This window comes from Erythranthe guttata, chromosome 8 (genome assembly GCF_056151865.1).
Source record: "Erythranthe guttata isolate IM_541 chromosome 8, IM_541, whole genome shotgun sequence".
Taxonomy (NCBI): domain Eukaryota; kingdom Viridiplantae; phylum Streptophyta; class Magnoliopsida; order Lamiales; family Phrymaceae; genus Erythranthe; species Erythranthe guttata.
Genome location: NC_142540.1, coordinates 16,059,610 through 16,077,327, shown reverse-complemented (window position 1 = coordinate 16,077,327; position 17,718 = coordinate 16,059,610). Strand labels below are relative to the sequence as shown.

At 35.4% G+C, this 17,718-nt stretch overlaps 2 protein-coding genes across 5 annotated transcripts; both read right to left on the bottom strand.

The window, feature by feature from the left end:
• Positions 1–3,109: 3,109 nt before the first annotated feature.
• LOC105951294 (transcriptional adapter ADA2) lies at positions 3,110–11,227 on the bottom strand. The gene is made up of 13 exons (XM_012974702.2): positions 11,002–11,227; positions 10,350–10,408; positions 10,079–10,260; positions 8,751–8,816; positions 8,386–8,511; positions 8,228–8,303; positions 7,835–7,895; positions 7,696–7,751; positions 7,450–7,563; positions 5,075–5,297; positions 4,461–4,671; positions 3,954–4,283; positions 3,110–3,651 (listed from the first exon to the last, which is right to left on the bottom strand). The coding sequence occupies exons 1-13, from the start codon at positions 11,052–11,054 to the stop codon at positions 3,460–3,462; spliced, it is 1,749 nt and encodes a 582-aa protein (XP_012830156.1). The 5' UTR covers positions 11,055–11,227; the 3' UTR covers positions 3,110–3,459.
• A 1,061-nt stretch (positions 11,228–12,288) lies between these two features.
• On the bottom strand, positions 12,289–17,361 carry PHYC (phytochrome C). Of its 4 annotated transcripts, none has more exons than XM_088821988.1 (7): positions 17,250–17,361; positions 16,761–16,821; positions 14,521–16,578; positions 13,619–14,435; positions 13,198–13,494; positions 12,627–13,106; positions 12,289–12,457 (listed from the first exon to the last, which is right to left on the bottom strand). In XM_088821988.1, the coding sequence occupies exons 1-6, from the start codon at positions 17,322–17,324 to the stop codon at positions 12,890–12,892; spliced, it is 3,525 nt and encodes a 1,174-aa protein (XP_088678114.1). In that variant the 5' UTR covers positions 17,325–17,361; the 3' UTR covers positions 12,289–12,457; positions 12,627–12,889. The 4 variants fall into 4 exon arrangements, with proteins under 4 accessions (XP_088678114.1, XP_088678116.1, XP_088678115.1 ...); XM_088821990.1 differs by lacking the exon at positions 17,250–17,361 and adding an exon at positions 16,902–17,141; XM_088821989.1 differs by lacking the exon at positions 17,250–17,361 and adding an exon at positions 16,902–17,044 and having other exon boundaries at positions 14,521–16,645.
• Positions 17,362–17,718: the final 357 nt, after the last annotated feature.

Genomic DNA, 17,718 nt, shown 5'->3' with positions numbered 1-17,718 from the left:
CAAATTTTATTTTTTGTGTATGAGGGGTATTTTTGGAATGAAATTTATAAAGGATGTGAAGCAAATGTTTAGTTTGACTTGTCATTTAGTTCTAATAAAGTTTCTCACAAGGGACCTATATCTTAAAGCCCCTAAAAAAATGACCACTTATTTCCTATGTTGCATTTATTGCTCCCTTAATCGAGATGAACATGTTGACTTAAAGAAATGACTAAACTTCCCTTAACAAAAATAAAACAAAAGATATATATATTTAATGAATACCAAATTGAATGTATTTTTTTTTTTTCAATAAAATATTTATAACTTTTAACTTTGAGTCTTGACTTGTAGGAACTTCGGAAATTGTAAATAAAAAGCCAAACAAAATGTTAAATATAAATGCCACGACCCAATCCAAAATGTGAAAACAAAATCCAAATAAAAAAAAAAGGCTAATAAATTATCTTTTATCTTTCCCTATATTAGAATATCAAAAGTATGATGGTAAATTGAATTATGCGTTAATGATCTTATTGATGTATCTATTTATAATAAGGAATGTAGATTTAGTTACAATCTAACTAGAACTATTAATCTAAATATAACACTATAATAATAGACTCCTCGTCATATATTAACAACTCTTCCTCAAACTCAAGGTGAGTAATAGACCAATTTGAGGTCGTTAAAAGATGGCGTCTCCTCGGATAAGATGCGTAGTGTCTGGGAGTCATGGCGCTTGAAGATATGTAGAATTTCTGACAACTTCGATGATCGTCTGGTTTTTATCGATTGGATAGATCGGTTACCGACGATCTTGATGGTACATTGATCAGAATATAGATTAGAACATCGTGTACAACGGCAAATGTAGTACGATAACATTGATTTATTGTGTTTTTCTTAGCGATCTAAGCATAATAAGAAAAAGAAATTAAAAAAAAAATAAGATTGATCTAGGAAAGAGTACATTTAGTGATGAACAATAGTGGTTAGTCTCGGTTTTAGTTATTCATGATGTATAATAAATACATATAAATTCTTATATAAACAAATTTCAATTCATTTGTTATTGTATAGAATTTTATAATATAATTAAAAAATAATAATAATAATAATAATAATAATAATAATAATAATAATAATAATAATAATAATAATAATAATAATAATAATAATAATAATAATAATAATAATAATTATTATTATTATTATTATTATTATTATTATTATTATTATTATTATTATTATTAAAGAAAAAGAAAAAAAAATGGCTCGAGCTCGACAAATTCTGCTCGAGCAGAGAAAATAAAAGCACAATGAGCTCAAGTTCGAGGTTGTCAGATTCAACTCGAGCTTGAACTCAAAAGATATGTCAAGCTCGGTTCGAACATGACATGTTTAGATCACACCCCTGGGCAAAACTGCAATAAGAAGAGGCTCCCTCACTTCACCTAGAGCCAACTTATCTACGACAATTTCATCATATATTTACCGATATTTAATATTGCTCAAAATACAAAGATACTCATAAATTATAAAAATTTAGATGTCATTTATGCGCAAGTATTAATTTGTTTTAAGTTAGTGCCCCTTTTATATTCACCACCTATTACATGTAGCAACAAATTCTTATATGCAGATTTAACAAACGAGAAAAATTCGCACAAAGATAATTTATTGAATTAAAATAAATAATATGAGTTGCAAACTCTAATTTAATTATTTGCTTTTTCTCACATGAACAATATAAATTTCACTTTGAATTTTGAAGACAAGTTGTTGATTTGATTTTCTCCTGATTTAATTTTGAATTTGAATAACGTTTTTTGAGGGTATGATGATTTGAATTTCGAATCCAACGTTGAACTTTGACTTGAAAATCATGAATTATTTGATGGATTTGACCATTCAATCTCTCTTCAATCTTGATTTAATGTTAATAATGACATGATTTGATGGACTCTCTTTAAATTAATATTTAACTCTTATACCTTGGAAGTAGGGGTGTAAACGAGCCGAGCTCGAGCCGAGCTCGCCTCTTTTGGCTGGCTCGAGCTCGAGCTCGAGTTTATTTTGTCGAGCTCGAGCTCGAGCTCGAGCTCGCGAGCTCCTCTTTTTTTGGCTCGAGCTCGAGCTCGTGTCAGTTGTGTCGAGCTCGAGCTCGAGCCCATTGTCTTTTTTTTTTTTTTTTTTTTTTTTTTTTAAATATTTTTTTAATTATTATTTTATTATTAAAAATTATTTTAAAAAATAAAAAATAAAAACTAAATTGTAATTATATATATTTTTAATATTTGTATTTATTTCTATAATATTTTACATTATTATACATTATTTAAATAAAAATAACATATAAAAAATAAAAAAAATAATAAAAAAATAATAATAAATCCGGCTCGCGAGCTCATGAACAACTGAAAACCGGCTCGAGCTCGGCTCATCAGAAAGCTCGAGCTCGCGAGCTCGAGCTCGAGCTCGAAAATCTCGAGTTCGAGTTCGAGCTTTTTACGAGCCGGCTCTTCGAGCTCACGAGTCGGCTCGGCTCGTTTACACCCCTACTTGGAAGAGGAGAAATAATCATATTAGCTAATAATACATATTCAATATTTATCTACGAATTAAATTCACATAATATAATAAAATTTGACCGTCTTCAATAACATGGATACTTCAACCTCTTAATATTTCTACAGTTCGGACACGTTTTGTGTCGGATAATACTTAAGTATACTAGTCGGACACTTTATGAGCCATTTTATAATTTCTAAAAAGTTAAAAATATATTTGGATAACAAATTTTAAAATTTTATTTAGTTGATTCACTAATTATTTACATAGTCTAACGATCAATTACAAATTGAAAGTTGATAATAAAATTTATTTTGAATATTTTCCCATGAAATTATATAAAAAACTGACTTATCCCTATACTTTTAATATTGACACGTTTCCCCCAAACTCCTATATCCCTATTTTTTAGATATGCCGTTTCCACGTATCCGTTTCCCTATTTTCCCGCACTGATTTCATGTCCGTACTACACAAGTCACTAGATAAGCACAAAAAAGAATGACTGAGATCAAGTATTTAAGGAATCTCGAAAATAGTGCGATAAACAAGAAAGTTTAGACCAACACAATAACATTAAACTTATCCCCTACCACTTCATCTTTCAAATTTTTACATCACTCAAAAACATAATCGTACACATTCGTGATTATTTCCATTTCCTCATACGGGATTTGGCAAAATTATTACCTACAGATTATTATCAGTTCAAAACACTGAAAAACAATAGTTTGAAAAATAAGTTACTACAGAGAGAATAATTATCTGTTATAACTACATATCGGACCGATTAATGCAAATCATAAGGATGAAAACCAGTTCACTATGGTCCAGTGTGCACGCAGCATTAAGGAGGGGAACTCGCCTCTTATCCGGAGAATCGAAAGATAAATAGATAGATGGCTGTCATGTTTGAGCAATACCTTTCCTTATAAGCATATCGTATACTTTATCGACCTTTCCTGGATCAACGTTAAATAGGCCATGTGCATCAGATTTCTTAGTCACGTTTCCATTTAAAATTCCCATTGACATTGTTTGCAGCATATTGAGGTAATGTGCTGGTAGGATTCTCATCTCCCCGCATAGCTGTTTCTCCTGTTATGTGTCCGATTCACAAGAGATGTTCGGTCAGAATTCAACACACAACTGTACTTATACAAAAGAGATATATACAAAAGCAAATAAAATTAATCGAGATATTTGAAGCATCTGTTCATTTTGGGACACAAACCAAAGTCAGGGGGTTCGATAGCTATTTGGCTTCAATTCTTTCTTTTAGAAGAAAAAAAAAAGGTATGTTTGGAAATTTCATAAGTGACTCTTGGATAGAAATCACGAGAATGACTAAATGTTACGGGAAGTGGTGAGAAAGTAAAGGTGCATAAGAAAAATCTTACAGCTTGGGAGAGTATATCAGCTCCTAAAAATCCAGTGACATCCCAGTTATCGGAGAGTATGTCGGAAGCAGCGAGTCCTCCTTGTTTAGTGTTTGATGAAGAGTCCATTCCACCAGGATCTAAGACCGATGGGCTCTTGTTACCTACCCTTGGGCTCGTATTATTATTATGATGATTATTCATTCTTTGCAAGTATTTTCCACTGGGACCAGCCTGAGAACTTTCTTTCACTCGACGGGCACTTTCCTCAAGCTCAACCTCCCTCTTCATTTTCTGTTCAATATATCTCTCAGCTTCTGACGACGTACGACAACCAGCAGCTCGAGCTTCCTGCACCAGACCAGAATTTTATCGGAAAATTAAGCATCCAATTCAACAAGCAAGCCTTCTTGAGTTGGTTATCATAAAAAAATACCTCTTTGCCACAGATATCATATTACGGCAAGCATGATGCTGATACAGGTGAAAATTAGGGAACAACATAACAGTGTACACTGTACATCATACCTGAAGGTTTTGTATTCTTTTCAAAATTCGCTGCTCCTCGACAACACTCTTGAGCAACTCATCATGTTCCTTTTTAGAATGAAATCGCATGAATACCCTGTACCGACGGCACAATTCTTTCTCTTCCGAGGTAAGGTCCTTCTCGAAAGGGTCAGGATATAGAAGATTTCTTTCCAATATGAAGTCTTTCCTTCGTTTTCTTTCATCAAGCCTGCAACATTTTTAGATTCGTATGAGGACAAAGAAAAGAAAAGGACAATGACAAAGGGACTGCACCACATTAAGAATCAAAGCACGTCTTATACTGAAAGTTGTGTTCTCATTTGAGCTAACATGGATCACTACTCCAATAAATAATCATCAAATCTCAATAAGTATCCGAAGACTACAAATAAATATCTATACGCAACAATGCAACATCACCATCTGAATGTGAAACTATGCATCAACAAAAGCAGCCAGAGGTGTTGTTGTGCAACAACAAATCATAAACATTTCATAACGTTGTACATTAGATAATTCAAGATTTCCTTTATAACGCACTAACTGTGCAACAACAAATCCTTCATTATAGAGAACAAAACCCAAAATGAGAAGGAGGTAGTAGAATTTACCTTTTCAAGTATATATGCAGAACTCTTAGTTTCAGTTCACGCTCAGTTTCAGTATCCGTCTCCTTGAATTCCATGTCAGCAAGTAACTGCTCAGCATCGTTGTCATACTCAACTTCAAACTCTTGCCTCTTGGAATTATATCCACTTAATTCTTTCATAGAAACACCCTCATCGCCTGATGTCCTAGGTTTCTTCTCTCCAATACTTCTATCAGAGTGAAACTCTGGAGACATAACAAATGTGCTGTTTAAGAATTTGATACCATCACATTATATAAATTAAAACTTGTGAAAAGTCCTAACATAATTATTGTGCTAAGATTCCTGCTCTGTAGTCAAATATGAACAGTGATCCTATTGATGATATTATACAGAATTTCAATAAGTGACCCCTCGAAAACATGGCTCAAGATTGTCACATTACTAAGTCTAAACAGCAAACTTATTGGTGATACTACCAAAGCATACACGTACGTTGCATATCAGCCCAATATTATAGCTCCCATTCGACTCAACTCTGAGATCCAGATGTGAGTTGAGGAAATGAGATTTTTGCGACATTCATTACTACTGTCCTAAAAAGGGATAACTATAACTAGTTAGTTGTTCACATCTTAAATGGCAGCAGAGTTTCTGAGGGAAAAAGTTTGATTTTAGAACATAGAACCTAATTTTGAAACATCTAAAAATTGAAAAGAGATAAATTTAGAACATAGTGACACCAATAAACTTCTTAAATACAAATATATACTCATTCCAGCATGATGTCTTTCAAGATTTACATCAAACTAATCAGTACCTCACTTAAGTCATTACATAGAGTTATCAACTTCACATTATTAGCTTTTTTGTTCTTTTTGTAAATAAATACTAAAAGTTTCTTCCATCACAGTTTTCATCGAAATTTACAATATAGAACTCAATGATTGCAAGTTGTTTTGAAGCAGCAATGACGGTCAGTTACATAGGGTGTATCACAACTATTAGACTATTAACATTTCTTTTGAACTTCTACTGAGAATTTAAGAGGAATTGCCCATCCAAAAGTAAATGGAATTTTTTAATCAAAAAATTATAGAAATTAAATCAAAGATATAGCATTCGAGCATGACATTTTGTTAAAATCGTTTTCAAATTACCTTTTTGATTCGCTATTTCAAAATCAAATTTCAAAAGTTGTGCTAAACTTGAAATTTTAAGTCAATGCACTCAATACTCTGAAAATTTTCAAGTTTAGAATGAACTGAAGTCAATGCACTCAATATTCTGTAAAATTTAATCAAAGTGCTGAGTTATCATCATAGAATGAATTCTCTCAAAATTGCAGAAAATAACTAACGAGCAAATAATTGAGAGCGTTGTGGGAATCGATAAAGTTAATGAAGTCAAATATGATCTATTGACCAAAAAAACCCTTCTAGAGGCAAACTTCTAAAGAGTGATGATATTGAATATTTTTTTGCTACGCACAGTAGAAACCAAACCAGAAATTCTCAATATGAAAGGAAAATCAAAGATGAATTCAAGATGACATGAATTTTGTTTTACAACTGATTTTTTATGAGAGTGCATTTAGATTTGAAATCCACAACTCAAAATATAACCTAAAATAACTGCTAAGAATTTGAAATTCATTGTCAAATGAATCAACCGAAACATGTAGAATGGGTTTCGAATCCTTCGTTCAAATCTTTCCATTTAGTGTAACTAGAAGTTTGTAAATTAATCCTAACTGTGCTATATACTAAAGATACATTCCTGTATTTTAAGGTATTGTTAAAATATATATTGAATGGGTTCTATATGAATTCTCATTTTTGTTATCGTATAAACTTAGCAAATTATAGTTTAGCATGCGGCCCCTAAGTAGGAATTCACGAAAAATGTAATTTAAGGATGTTATTAATTGACCGAGTATTAAATTATTGAGGCTCTACTGTAGATATAAACAGCAAATGCACAATTATCTTCTACTCCGTTGGGCTCAAAACTAGATTTCCTAGTTGGATTTAGACGAGCCAAATAAAGTAACAGCGGAAGACGAGTATTAACTGGCAAACAGGTGAACAGCTTTCCTTACACTAAAACTAGAACACACAAGAATGTTCGGTTGGAATTGTTTGTGCACTAACTCATCTCAATTTCCATAAAAGGGTCAACCCATAAATAAATAACTCGTCAAATTGACTGCAGAACCACCCAAACAGAAAATGTACATTTGCAGCTAGTTTGCACGAGGACGATTAGCAACTTATACTAGGCACAAAACATACTGTAGAATAAGTAACATATTAAACACAATCAATGGATTTAGATGGCAGCGTGGCACTAATAAAAGTAACCACCGCAATACTTTATTGGAAGAATAATGCACACCTTCAACTTTAACCCTATCGGGTGGTGCATCATTGCTCGGGACTTCGCTGGACATCCTCTTAGTGGCTCCCGCTGACATTTTACCACAACCAGAACCTCCAATAGTGTCTACCTCTGAGAGAGATGATAGGTCACAGTGTGCAACCATTACATTCATCGTTAAGGAATAATACAAAAAAAAAAAATTGTGCTTGCATATGTGAAATTTCTAGTTAAAAACAGTACAATAAGGCCTAGCTACTGTACCAGAAGAAATGCTTGAGGAGCGTCCTGATTGACCTTCTTTTCTTTGATCTTCCGTCCTGACCACACAAAACAATCGGAATCAGAATGACTACCAATGAGGTCCAATTAGGAAATACTCAAAACATTTGTCCAAGTATACTTGATTCTTGCAGAGAATGGAGACTGTTCTTTCCCATCAACTTCTCCAAAAGTCGTAGCTCCTGCGGTAATAAGGTTTAATAATCAAAGGCAGCTGGAACTATGAATTAAACTATACATAAACCAGATATTAAAGTTGATAATTGTTGGCTATAAGTAATAATGCAATAGATTAACGTTAGCAAGCACTGGGTAGGGCAACCATTATTACAAATTAACAGGAGTAGAAGTAGCACACTTGCAGTAAGAGACAGCCATAAAAACAAAGTGCCAGTTGTAGTGTAATGCAAAAAATAACTAGTATACACCATAATTTCACCTTTTGCAAGTTTTTCTTCTACAATTAGCAAACAATTAATAGAAAAGGAGAAGTAACATATATCCAACCAAATACCTTCTTTTGTTTCACCATGTTCTTTGGCCATAGCAAGCAGTTCCTCTCTACTCTTGCCCATCACATGAGACATGTCCTACGATACCAGCATGATAAGCTAACGTTTCAAACTAAACCCTACGGAAAAATAGTTAAGTTTGTAGAATAATATGACATACCGGAAGAGGAAAGCATGAGGATTTCATAAAAACTTTGTCATAATGGTCAATACATTGTAATTTACTTTTTGTTCCAACATGTTCTGCAACTTCATTCCAATTCCCTAACCCATACATTTCAAGACCCTGCAAAAGATATATAGCCTTTCAAAATGCAGAAACAGAAATGGGTTGCCGATAATATGCTGGTAAGCAGTAACCATATTGAGGATTGATAGATGAATTACAAAAAAAAAATAAAAAAAATTGGATAAGGCTTATGAGCTTAATTTGAAAAGGACCTCCATTGTAGAACTTCAAATTCAATATTACACGTAAGTTACCAAAAAAAAGAGTTTTTCACTTAAACAGAGAATGAAACGCACCTCTAGAAGTAACATCTCCTCATCAGCATTCCAGTCAGGACATATAAGCGGAAATGCAAGGTTGTCCTGTTGAAATAGAAATGACAAAAAGTAGTAGCAAGAAAAATGGTTAACCCATACTAGTTGTAAAACTCTGTCGTCCAAGCAGTATTAAGAAAAATGTGGACAAATACAAAACAAAGATGGTTTACAATACAAATTTGGAATAATTGCCCCTCTTTAGAAATGAAGATATCCTATGCCCAAATGTTTAATATCAGACATCAGATAATAGGCCATGGTCATGTCAATCGAATGGAATTTGGCCTCTATTGTAGTAGTTCTTCAGAAAGGTACAAAATTTCAAAAGTGATGCATATAGTCAGCGTTCTTTGTAAGAAAAATGTTTGTTGACAGGAAATAAAGGAGAGCACAAAAATTGTGATAGAACTATTAAACCATGGGACATCCAAACATTTCTCTTGATCAAAGAAAGGTCAAACGAATTGGGAAAGGAAATAGCATTTGTTTTACAGATCATGAATTGAAACAGATTTCATGTTTAGGTCTAATATTCTCGGTACTACGAAACATGTTTTGCTCCTTGTTGCCATAAAAACAGCAAATAAGAATCAAGGGACAAAGCATGGTGTTACAAGAGCAAAAATAAAATTAAAAGGAAAAAAGAAAAGAAAAGATAAACTTGGAATCATTGCAATAATAAATAATCTCTCCATCCGTAGTCATTATTCTTCTGTTTCATGTTGCATCTCACATCCCCATTGGCATAATATATAAGAAAGTTCACTTTCTCATTCACACAACACGGCCATATTGATCTAGACTCCACTTCTACCAAATCGTTGAAATAACTCCAATTATTTGGCCAATAACTCAGGCCATTTTTTTCATATTCATTTCATTTTTATTCTCCCAAAATTACAGCCAAATATCTATACACTTTTTTCCTTACATTTATTTTCCTCTAAAACAATTTTCTCTTCTCCCTAAATTTAAATATTTGAAAACATAGTAGTCATTGCACTCCAGAACACACAGCCAAATAAAGCAGATATACATCATATTCCCTTGTACACTTCCCTAGAACAAGCAAATAAACTAAACATTCGCTCCATATTTTGTTTCTAAGTTCTAACTACACAGATATGAAGACATAGTTCACAAGCAATGTCCAATGCTTGCAAATGTATCCAACAACATGAAATGAAGGGACTTTATGCAGGCACAAAAAACGTATACATAACTTTTGCAGATGAAAAATCATTCAGATCTTGTACATAATAATAAAATAACAGAAATAAGAGTATGAGGCTTCAAATTTAACTGACCATGACTCTGTAAGGATGGTTGCTTTTATGAGGGTACACCTCAGCTCCGACAGAAAAACACTCAATACAGAGGTCAAAATCAGAACATACTACACACTTGATCCTAATCTTTCCCGAAATGTCTTTGTTGCAGTAGTTACAATGGTACAACGCCTTCTTTCCATCAGTTATTCCCGGGAACTCTTCATATACAAATTAACTGCATGTAAGAAAAGCCTAGGACAAAAAGTTGTTCGGATAATTGAGAATAAGTTCAAAGTTATATCCATACCAGGAGTCGCACTGTCAGTATTATCCACATTCTGTGTTGTGCGTTTTCTCTTTGACCGGCTGAAATTTCAATTTATACAGTATCGTATCAATAAATGTGTAATATTATCCATAAAATAATATCTGCATACATTTATGAACAAACACATAACTTTGGAAAATAAACCTTGAAGGTCAATAACATGGAAACAACGACATAAAGACTAAAGAGACACAGCATTTAGCTAAATTGTTTTTTAAATAGACATGTACATAAATGAACGAGTGCATTTAAGTGTGAGCGTGTGATTACGCGGCCACATGTTATAGTTGTCCAAGAATTCAACATCAAGTTGCTCGAGCCAAAAATAAGTATGCCTAGCAAGTACTGGGAATTCACATACTAATTCATCTGAGCCACTCCCTAATCCAAGATCATTAAGGCTTACAACTACAATCAGCTCAAAAAGAAAGCCTAATTTCACGCTCAATGCATACACTTGTTTTCTTAACAAGCTCAAAACAGAGTCCAGGCTGAAATGGCAAAGCCCTGTAATTCAATTCATTTTAGAGCCCAACCAACTCGAATTCAATATAAAAATCAATGGCGGCAGATTAACGAAAAAAAAGAAAACCCTAAATTTGAAAAATGAGGAAGAAGAAACTGTTCGAACCTCTGTCCAGGATCATCGACGGCGGCTTGAGAGGCAGCGCGTGAACGACCCATTCGCTGAGCAAATCAAAATTTGAACAAATAATTAGGTTTTCAGGATTCCAATTTCTCATACTGAGAATCCATTTACTCCGACAAACAATATTAAAGCGGCAAAAAGTATCGGTTAATGTTGCTTCGCTGTCCCAATTTATGTTGAGTTTTGGTATTTTTTTCCCAAAGGGGGCATTTTACATTTTCACCCCAATACTTTTTTTTATTTTCGTAATACAACCTCTACGTGAAGAAATATATTTATTTGAATCCAGGTACATCGTATGCAGTGGCGCGGATCCAGGATTTTTGCCAAGGGGGTTCGAAATTGTAGAGTAAAAAATTTAAATATCACCTACTCATAAAAGGAGGCATACCTTTACCACCTCAACCACCTATTTTTTCTGTCAACATATGTATAATAGTACTATATCTTTAAAATCAAGGGTGTGCAACTGCACACCCTAGACCATAGCTAGATCCGCCACTGATCGTATGGTAATCACAATGTTCTAAAAATCGGTCGAGGCCACTGATTAATAGATCTTCGAGAGAAGCCGGTCTAATATATTTATGATTTTTATAAAGATTTGAAAATTCGGTTTTAATTTGTGAGGCGGTCCTAGGCCGTCAACCTTCGAGGCGGATCAAAAAAATGGTCAAAACTCGTTTTTTTTTAATTACCAAAAAAAAAAGTTGGACTTTTAATAACAAAAAAAAAAAAAAAAAAAAAAAAGAAGAGTATATGTTTCGTTTTGTTTATGTTAATTGTCATTTTTCAAGAACCTAAAACATATGCTTTCATTATTCGCATAATTTTTTAATGCAGAAGTTTTTCGTTTTATTTGTATTTTGTAAGTATTTTTATTATATTATGATCTTATTAATGTTAAAGTTTTGTTATGTGATTATGATATATAAATGATGTGGATATATTTAATTAAATATATTTGTATATATATTTTGAGAATCTACAAATAATATCTAGAAATATATTACATTAAATTTGAAACACGAATTTATTTCCGATAATTAATCACCACCGCGCCGACTAATCTTAAGGTGATGCCTAACCGCATCCGACCCAATTTCCGCTTTGTACATCCTTGATCGTAATTCATATTGCATCAAATAAAAGTCGAGATAAGATGCCATATAATTTTTTAGTTGCTAAATTTAAAATTTTCCTTTCTTGCTTTGAGGAACAATTTTTGAAAAATATATTTCATATAAAGATATAATTTTTAAAAATTCCTGAAAGAAGAAAGTTTTTTTCATAAAAAATAATAGCAATCGATGATGTTACAAAAGTATCATTAAAATCTCATTTCATCAAAATATAAAATGAAGGAAAATGTGTGTAACAGAGCCCTCTAATCTTAGAGGATCTTCCATGTAGTGCATGTTAATGAAGCCATCAATTCCTGCAACCCAAAATAAATCAAAGATTAATTAATTTCGCGATGAAATCCTTGTTAATGAAGTATACAGCAGCAGACGACATTTGAACTGTGATTTCGCAACCGATTTTTAAGTCACTAGTATTTCAGAATTAACGCTTATTTAACGCCAAAGATGGAAAGATATACATACCTGGGCAATAGTGTGTTTTGACGCAGCTGCAAACGATGATGCCGTAAACCCAAAGAAAGAAGCTGGAGACAACATATAACTATTTTTTAAATCATCGTCGTCATCTCTATTCAGTGACCTGTGATATAATTCCTAATGTTCGTACCTTTGCGGCAAATATATATTTATTTCATTTACAGGCGCGCCTATACATATACAGATATATATGTATCAAAGGTGTTCTGTCAGAATGTACTATTATTATTATTCAATCATCAGCATTATTAGCTTCCTACTACTATATTGTTTGCAAACGGAAATTGTAGTAGGATGACGAAAGATGCTCTTTCTGATTCCCTAAGGTATTGTACGGTGCCGTTCATAGTTTTGACGAGCTTTTGACTCATGTATAGCCCGAGTCCTTCTCTCGATACATTATTGTTGTAACAAAACATCTCTTGTATCAACTCTTCCGGAACCCCCGGCGCTGGATGACTAATCCTGTCACCACCACAAAAACGCAGATTTTTTTTTTAAATTGAAAAAAGTCGAAAAAAGTCGTACAAACACAAACTATTTCATATATACTAACCGGAATTCGAAATGGACAACATGCATCTGTGTCCCTATACTCTCCTTTCTGGGAATTATACAGAAATAAATAGACGATTCTTGAAAAGGCGGAGTGAACATGAGCGCGGTAGCTAAAAAGTCGGAAAGAAGTTGTTGCAGCCTCAATATATCACCGTATAGGCGCATACAAGACACTTCATCGGGTATATCGTATATGATTTTCACGTCTCTCTCCCGACTCAGAATCGTAACTTGATTCATCACCACTCGTAAAGCTTCCCCAACACTAAATTCCTCAGAGCTCATCTCCACATAACTGCAAAATTAGACTTCCGATCCATTAACTCTTGTTTATTTGATGTGAGCAAACAAATACGTACAAAACATCGAAGCAAATTGATTATTTCACTAAATTGATTATTAGTAGCTATAAATCATACCTTTCCTCGATGGCTTCGATATCAGTATCACCAACGATTTTAGCCAATTGATTTCGACACAATTCACTAGTCTTTAAAAGCTGCTTCTGTTCTTTGCTCAAATTCGAGGATTTCATCATTTTCTGGACACAGTTAATTCCACTCAACGGATTTCTCAGTTCGCTCCGAATATAAGCCAACTTTGTTTGGGTATTTGCCGCCGCTCGCTCGGTTATCTTTTGCACCTTCATTGCATGTTGAAGTTCTGGACTAGCAACGTGAAGAAAGCACAAAACTCCGGTGATTTTGCCTTCGGAATCAGTCCTCTTGTTTGCCGAAATCAACGCTTGTACGTATTTTTGCTGCCGATCGAAAAACCCAAAGACTAATTTATCCGAATCTTGACCAGAAATGACGTTATTAAGTAATATTCTGAGCTTTGTTAGCGTGTCTTCGTCTTTGACTCTGCAGCCGTTTGAGTGAACCGTGAAGACCTCACCGAGAAGCATTTGTTGAACGGCTTGTTCCTTCTTCAGGCCCGACAGTTTTTGCATTGCGTCGTTCCATTCGACGCACTTGCCGAACTCATCCATCATAAAAATAGGAGGAATTAGCGGACTCGGGTTCCACATGATACCAACATAATCGCCTTGCAGACGATTGTATTTGTCCAACACCATAGTTTGGGCAGTAACATCTTGCCCGACAAAGCAAACGCCAACTATATTTTCGTTCACATCTCGACTGCAACATGCATTAGCATCCAAGATTATCGGACCGTTGTTCTCCTGACCGCCGAACGTCTTCAGTCTGATTTCTACGTTCTTCTCTTCCTTGCCTGCAATTAATAGTCGATTATTTTACGATAACATAACTTACAAAGCAAGGGTCTGAAAGACAGAGTAAGTAAGAGTTTATATAACCTTGCAAAGCTAGAGAGAGAATATCATTAATTCTGGGAGCTGCATCATCGACTACGAGATCAACAAATGGTGTACCGAGAGCTTTCTGTAAATCCAGACCCGTAAGTTCGGCCACCTTTGTATTCCAGCCATTGACGATACCAGACGAATCCACAGCCAAAATAGGTACCGATGCAGTTTCAATCAGTCTAACCATTTCATTAGTCACGACGCGCAGTTCATCCACCTTCGTCTCGACTCTCACAATCATTTTGGAATCTTCTTCGGCTATCTCGTCTTTCAAAGAGCCTCTCAATATCAGCTGAAGCGAATGAATTGCATCCATCTCCACATCTTCCCACGGTAAGCTTCTCCTCTTAACCACCTCGAGAAAGGCTTTAAACGACGACCTCGGGTGCATCTTTCTCGAATCGTCTTTGTCGGCAGGGTCGTGTTTCGCACCACCCCACTTAATCTCCTTTGCCGTGTTCGAACGGAACCAGAACAAGAAACCACCGGAAGTAATCTTCACTGCAGCCATTCCGCAAACGGCATCCCCGAGAGCGGAAGCTTCCGCATATCCTGCTTCCATAAGGCTGTCTGTACTCAATCCCGTACTGCCACCATGGCATTCGACAAGCCATTTAGCAATATCTTCAACTTGTGCCTCTGTGGGTGTAACCCCAAGCAACGAGCACTTTTTACGGTAGTAAAGTGCAGCTCCGTCGCACTTAACGAGGTCCATCACATTAGGCGACTGAGTCATAATCCCCGTCGGAGCATCTCTCAGCAGCATATCGCAAAGCACAGTTTGAGTTTGCAGTATATGCTTCTCCTTCAGCTGAGCTGCCAACTCAACCTCCTTGTTCATTTGACCACTGAAAACCTGAACCAAAAACTCACACGCGTACCTTAACGGAAACGGGATGAACCTCGGCTCCGTATGGTGGCAAACCACTAAACCCCACAGCTTTCTTCTCTTCTGCTGACTACTATCCGTCGCATCATCATCGTCACCATCATCCTCGTTTATCATTACAGACATGGCCAACGATGCAATAGATCCCATGTTCGCCATGTAATGTGCGTGACACCCGTGCGGAGACCTTAACGTCGATCCAGCAAGGCTCAGCGGTTGAGCCAATGCCGTGTCTTGAATCACTTTAACGGGTCGTGCTAAGCAATCGCATATCATCCTAACTTTATTCTTCATAAACAGAAATCTCGATGCCTGTGGTATATCGGTGGCGGGATAATGCAAGCCAAGATAAGGCTCCAAACCAGGCCGGCTGCAGCACTCGGCAACAACTTCCCCGTGCGCATCATCGTGAAACTTATAAACCATCACTCTGTCGTAACCGGTTAAATCCATCACTTCTCTAACCAATATATCGCACAAAACCGATATACTCCCGCTCGACAGAGATTGTAGTCTAGAAATGGCTTTGGCCGCGAGTTTATACGATTTCAACGCACCGGCAGCTGTCACCGGCAAATCGGCTGGATTCACGGGTTCAAAATCTATGACTAGCCCGACATCGACGTGGTGTAGAATGGCGTAAAAGGGTTTGCCCGAGTTTTTACTGTGGACCAATATCGGATTAAGCATATTAACTTCCCCGGCATTGGCCGCCTTTTGAAGTGCCGCAGCACCCGAGGGTCGAAAGAGTGTCCTAACATCGGTACCAAAAGTCAAAACGTCTTGTTGTTCGATGCTTGGAACTGCGTGCGGAGCTAAGTCCAGCATTTCTGGTGCATTCTCACTGTGTGCCAACACACAGAAATTGTGTACTTCGATTGCAATTAAGCAGCCGAAAGGCTGAATAAGGCTTCCCCTTTGCATCTTCTGAAGGTACGTCGATACCGTTGAAGAAGGGATGTCGGAAACGGCATTGGACACATTAACAGAAGTGGAGTAATCGAATTGCTGGTCGGAAAGTTCGTAATCGCCATGGAGCTTGGCATCGATTGGTGTTTGAGCTACTATATGAGCACCTTGTTTTGACCTAGCAGAGCTGTTCTTAGAACAGTTGGTCCTGTTCGTTGTCGATTTCGATGACATCACTTCCTTCACACAATCTGAATATATATCCACTAATATATATATAAAATCCACACCCAAGATTTCACAGAAACAAAAGTAAAACTGCAAGAAATAAATATTATTCGGCAATTTGTAAATGCCAAGATCCAATCTTTCAAGTCAGATTATCAGCACAAGTAGTAATATAAAAAAAGCAGAGCAAAAAAAAAAAAAGAACCTTTCAGCAAAACATGTGAACTTGATATTACTTTACTTGCTCCATAAAACCCTCTATCCACCTTCAACAGCAATCATCATCATCGCTAAAAGAATATCAAAAACCAACAGAAAGAAAAACTATATATATATATATTATTACAAGGTGCGTGCGTGCGTCCCTCAGAAAAAAAAGAAAGAAAGAAAAAGGACAAGTGAAATTTCAAATCAGCCTTGTCAAGAAACTAGGAATATGCAGACAAATACAGCACCCAGAAAGCCAAAAATTCATGAAAAAACAAGGACGAAGAATCACTGAACGGAGGAGGGCAAATATGTAAATCAGCATCACGTGAAAGGGGGTTGAATTCAATTTCTTGAGCTTTGGCCCCACCACACACACGCACAAAAAAAAAAAAAAAAAAGTTACAAGGGTAAAATGAATGAATTATACAAAAAAAAAAAAAAATGTAAGAGTAATAGTTGTATTCCAGGAGTAAATGGGCATTACATTAAAGGGAATATTCTTGTTGAAGTTAGTTACAGTGAAGATGTAAAAAAGTGGATAGATGGGATGGGAAGGCATCTTCTTCACCTTTAGCACTTCACTTTTACTAGTTTGGAGTGGAGTGGGGGTGGCTACTACTAAAACAATATTAATAATATAATTTGCAGAAAACAACATTGCATAAATTTAGTTGCAACTTGCCCTCTTTGCCCCTAAAAATCAATTAATAATGGGTGAGTTAACATAAAATATTGTGAGGGCCAACCACTAGATTATCTTTATATATATTAATATGTGTGTGTAGGGGTGGTAAACGAGTTGAGCCGAGAGCTTGATGAGCCGGCTCGAAAAAAATTCGAAATTGAATTCGAGCTTTTCGAGTTCGAGCCAGTTTTTAGTTGTTAGTGAGCTCACCCGTCGGCTCGCGAGCCTTATTTTATTTTTATTTTTATTTTATTTTTAGATATTATTT

Excerpts from the sequence above, each read along its gene's own strand:
- PHYC (XM_088821988.1), bottom strand. The coding sequence starts at position 17,324 with ATGCCTTCCCATCCCATCTATCCACTTTTTTACATCTTCACTGTAACT. Across the intron at positions 13,495-13,618 it reads ATCGAAGCCATCGAGGAAAG|TTATGTGGAGATGAGCTCTG; the intron begins GTATGATTTATA and ends CTAATTTTGCAG. Across the intron at positions 13,107-13,197 it reads GTTGTCCATTTCGAATTCCG|GATTAGTCATCCAGCGCCGG; the intron begins GTTAGTATATAT and ends TGGTGGTGACAG.
- LOC105951294 (XM_012974702.2), bottom strand. The coding sequence starts at position 11,054 with ATGGGTCGTTCACGCGCTGCCTCTCAAGCCGCCGTCGATGATCCTGGA. Across the intron at positions 8,512-8,750 it reads AGGAGATGTTACTTCTAGAG|GGTCTTGAAATGTATGGGTT; the intron begins GTGCGTTTCATT and ends TATCTTTTGCAG. Across the intron at positions 7,896-8,227 it reads ACATGGTGAAACAAAAGAAG|GAGCTACGACTTTTGGAGAA; the intron begins GTATTTGGTTGG and ends TTATTACCGCAG.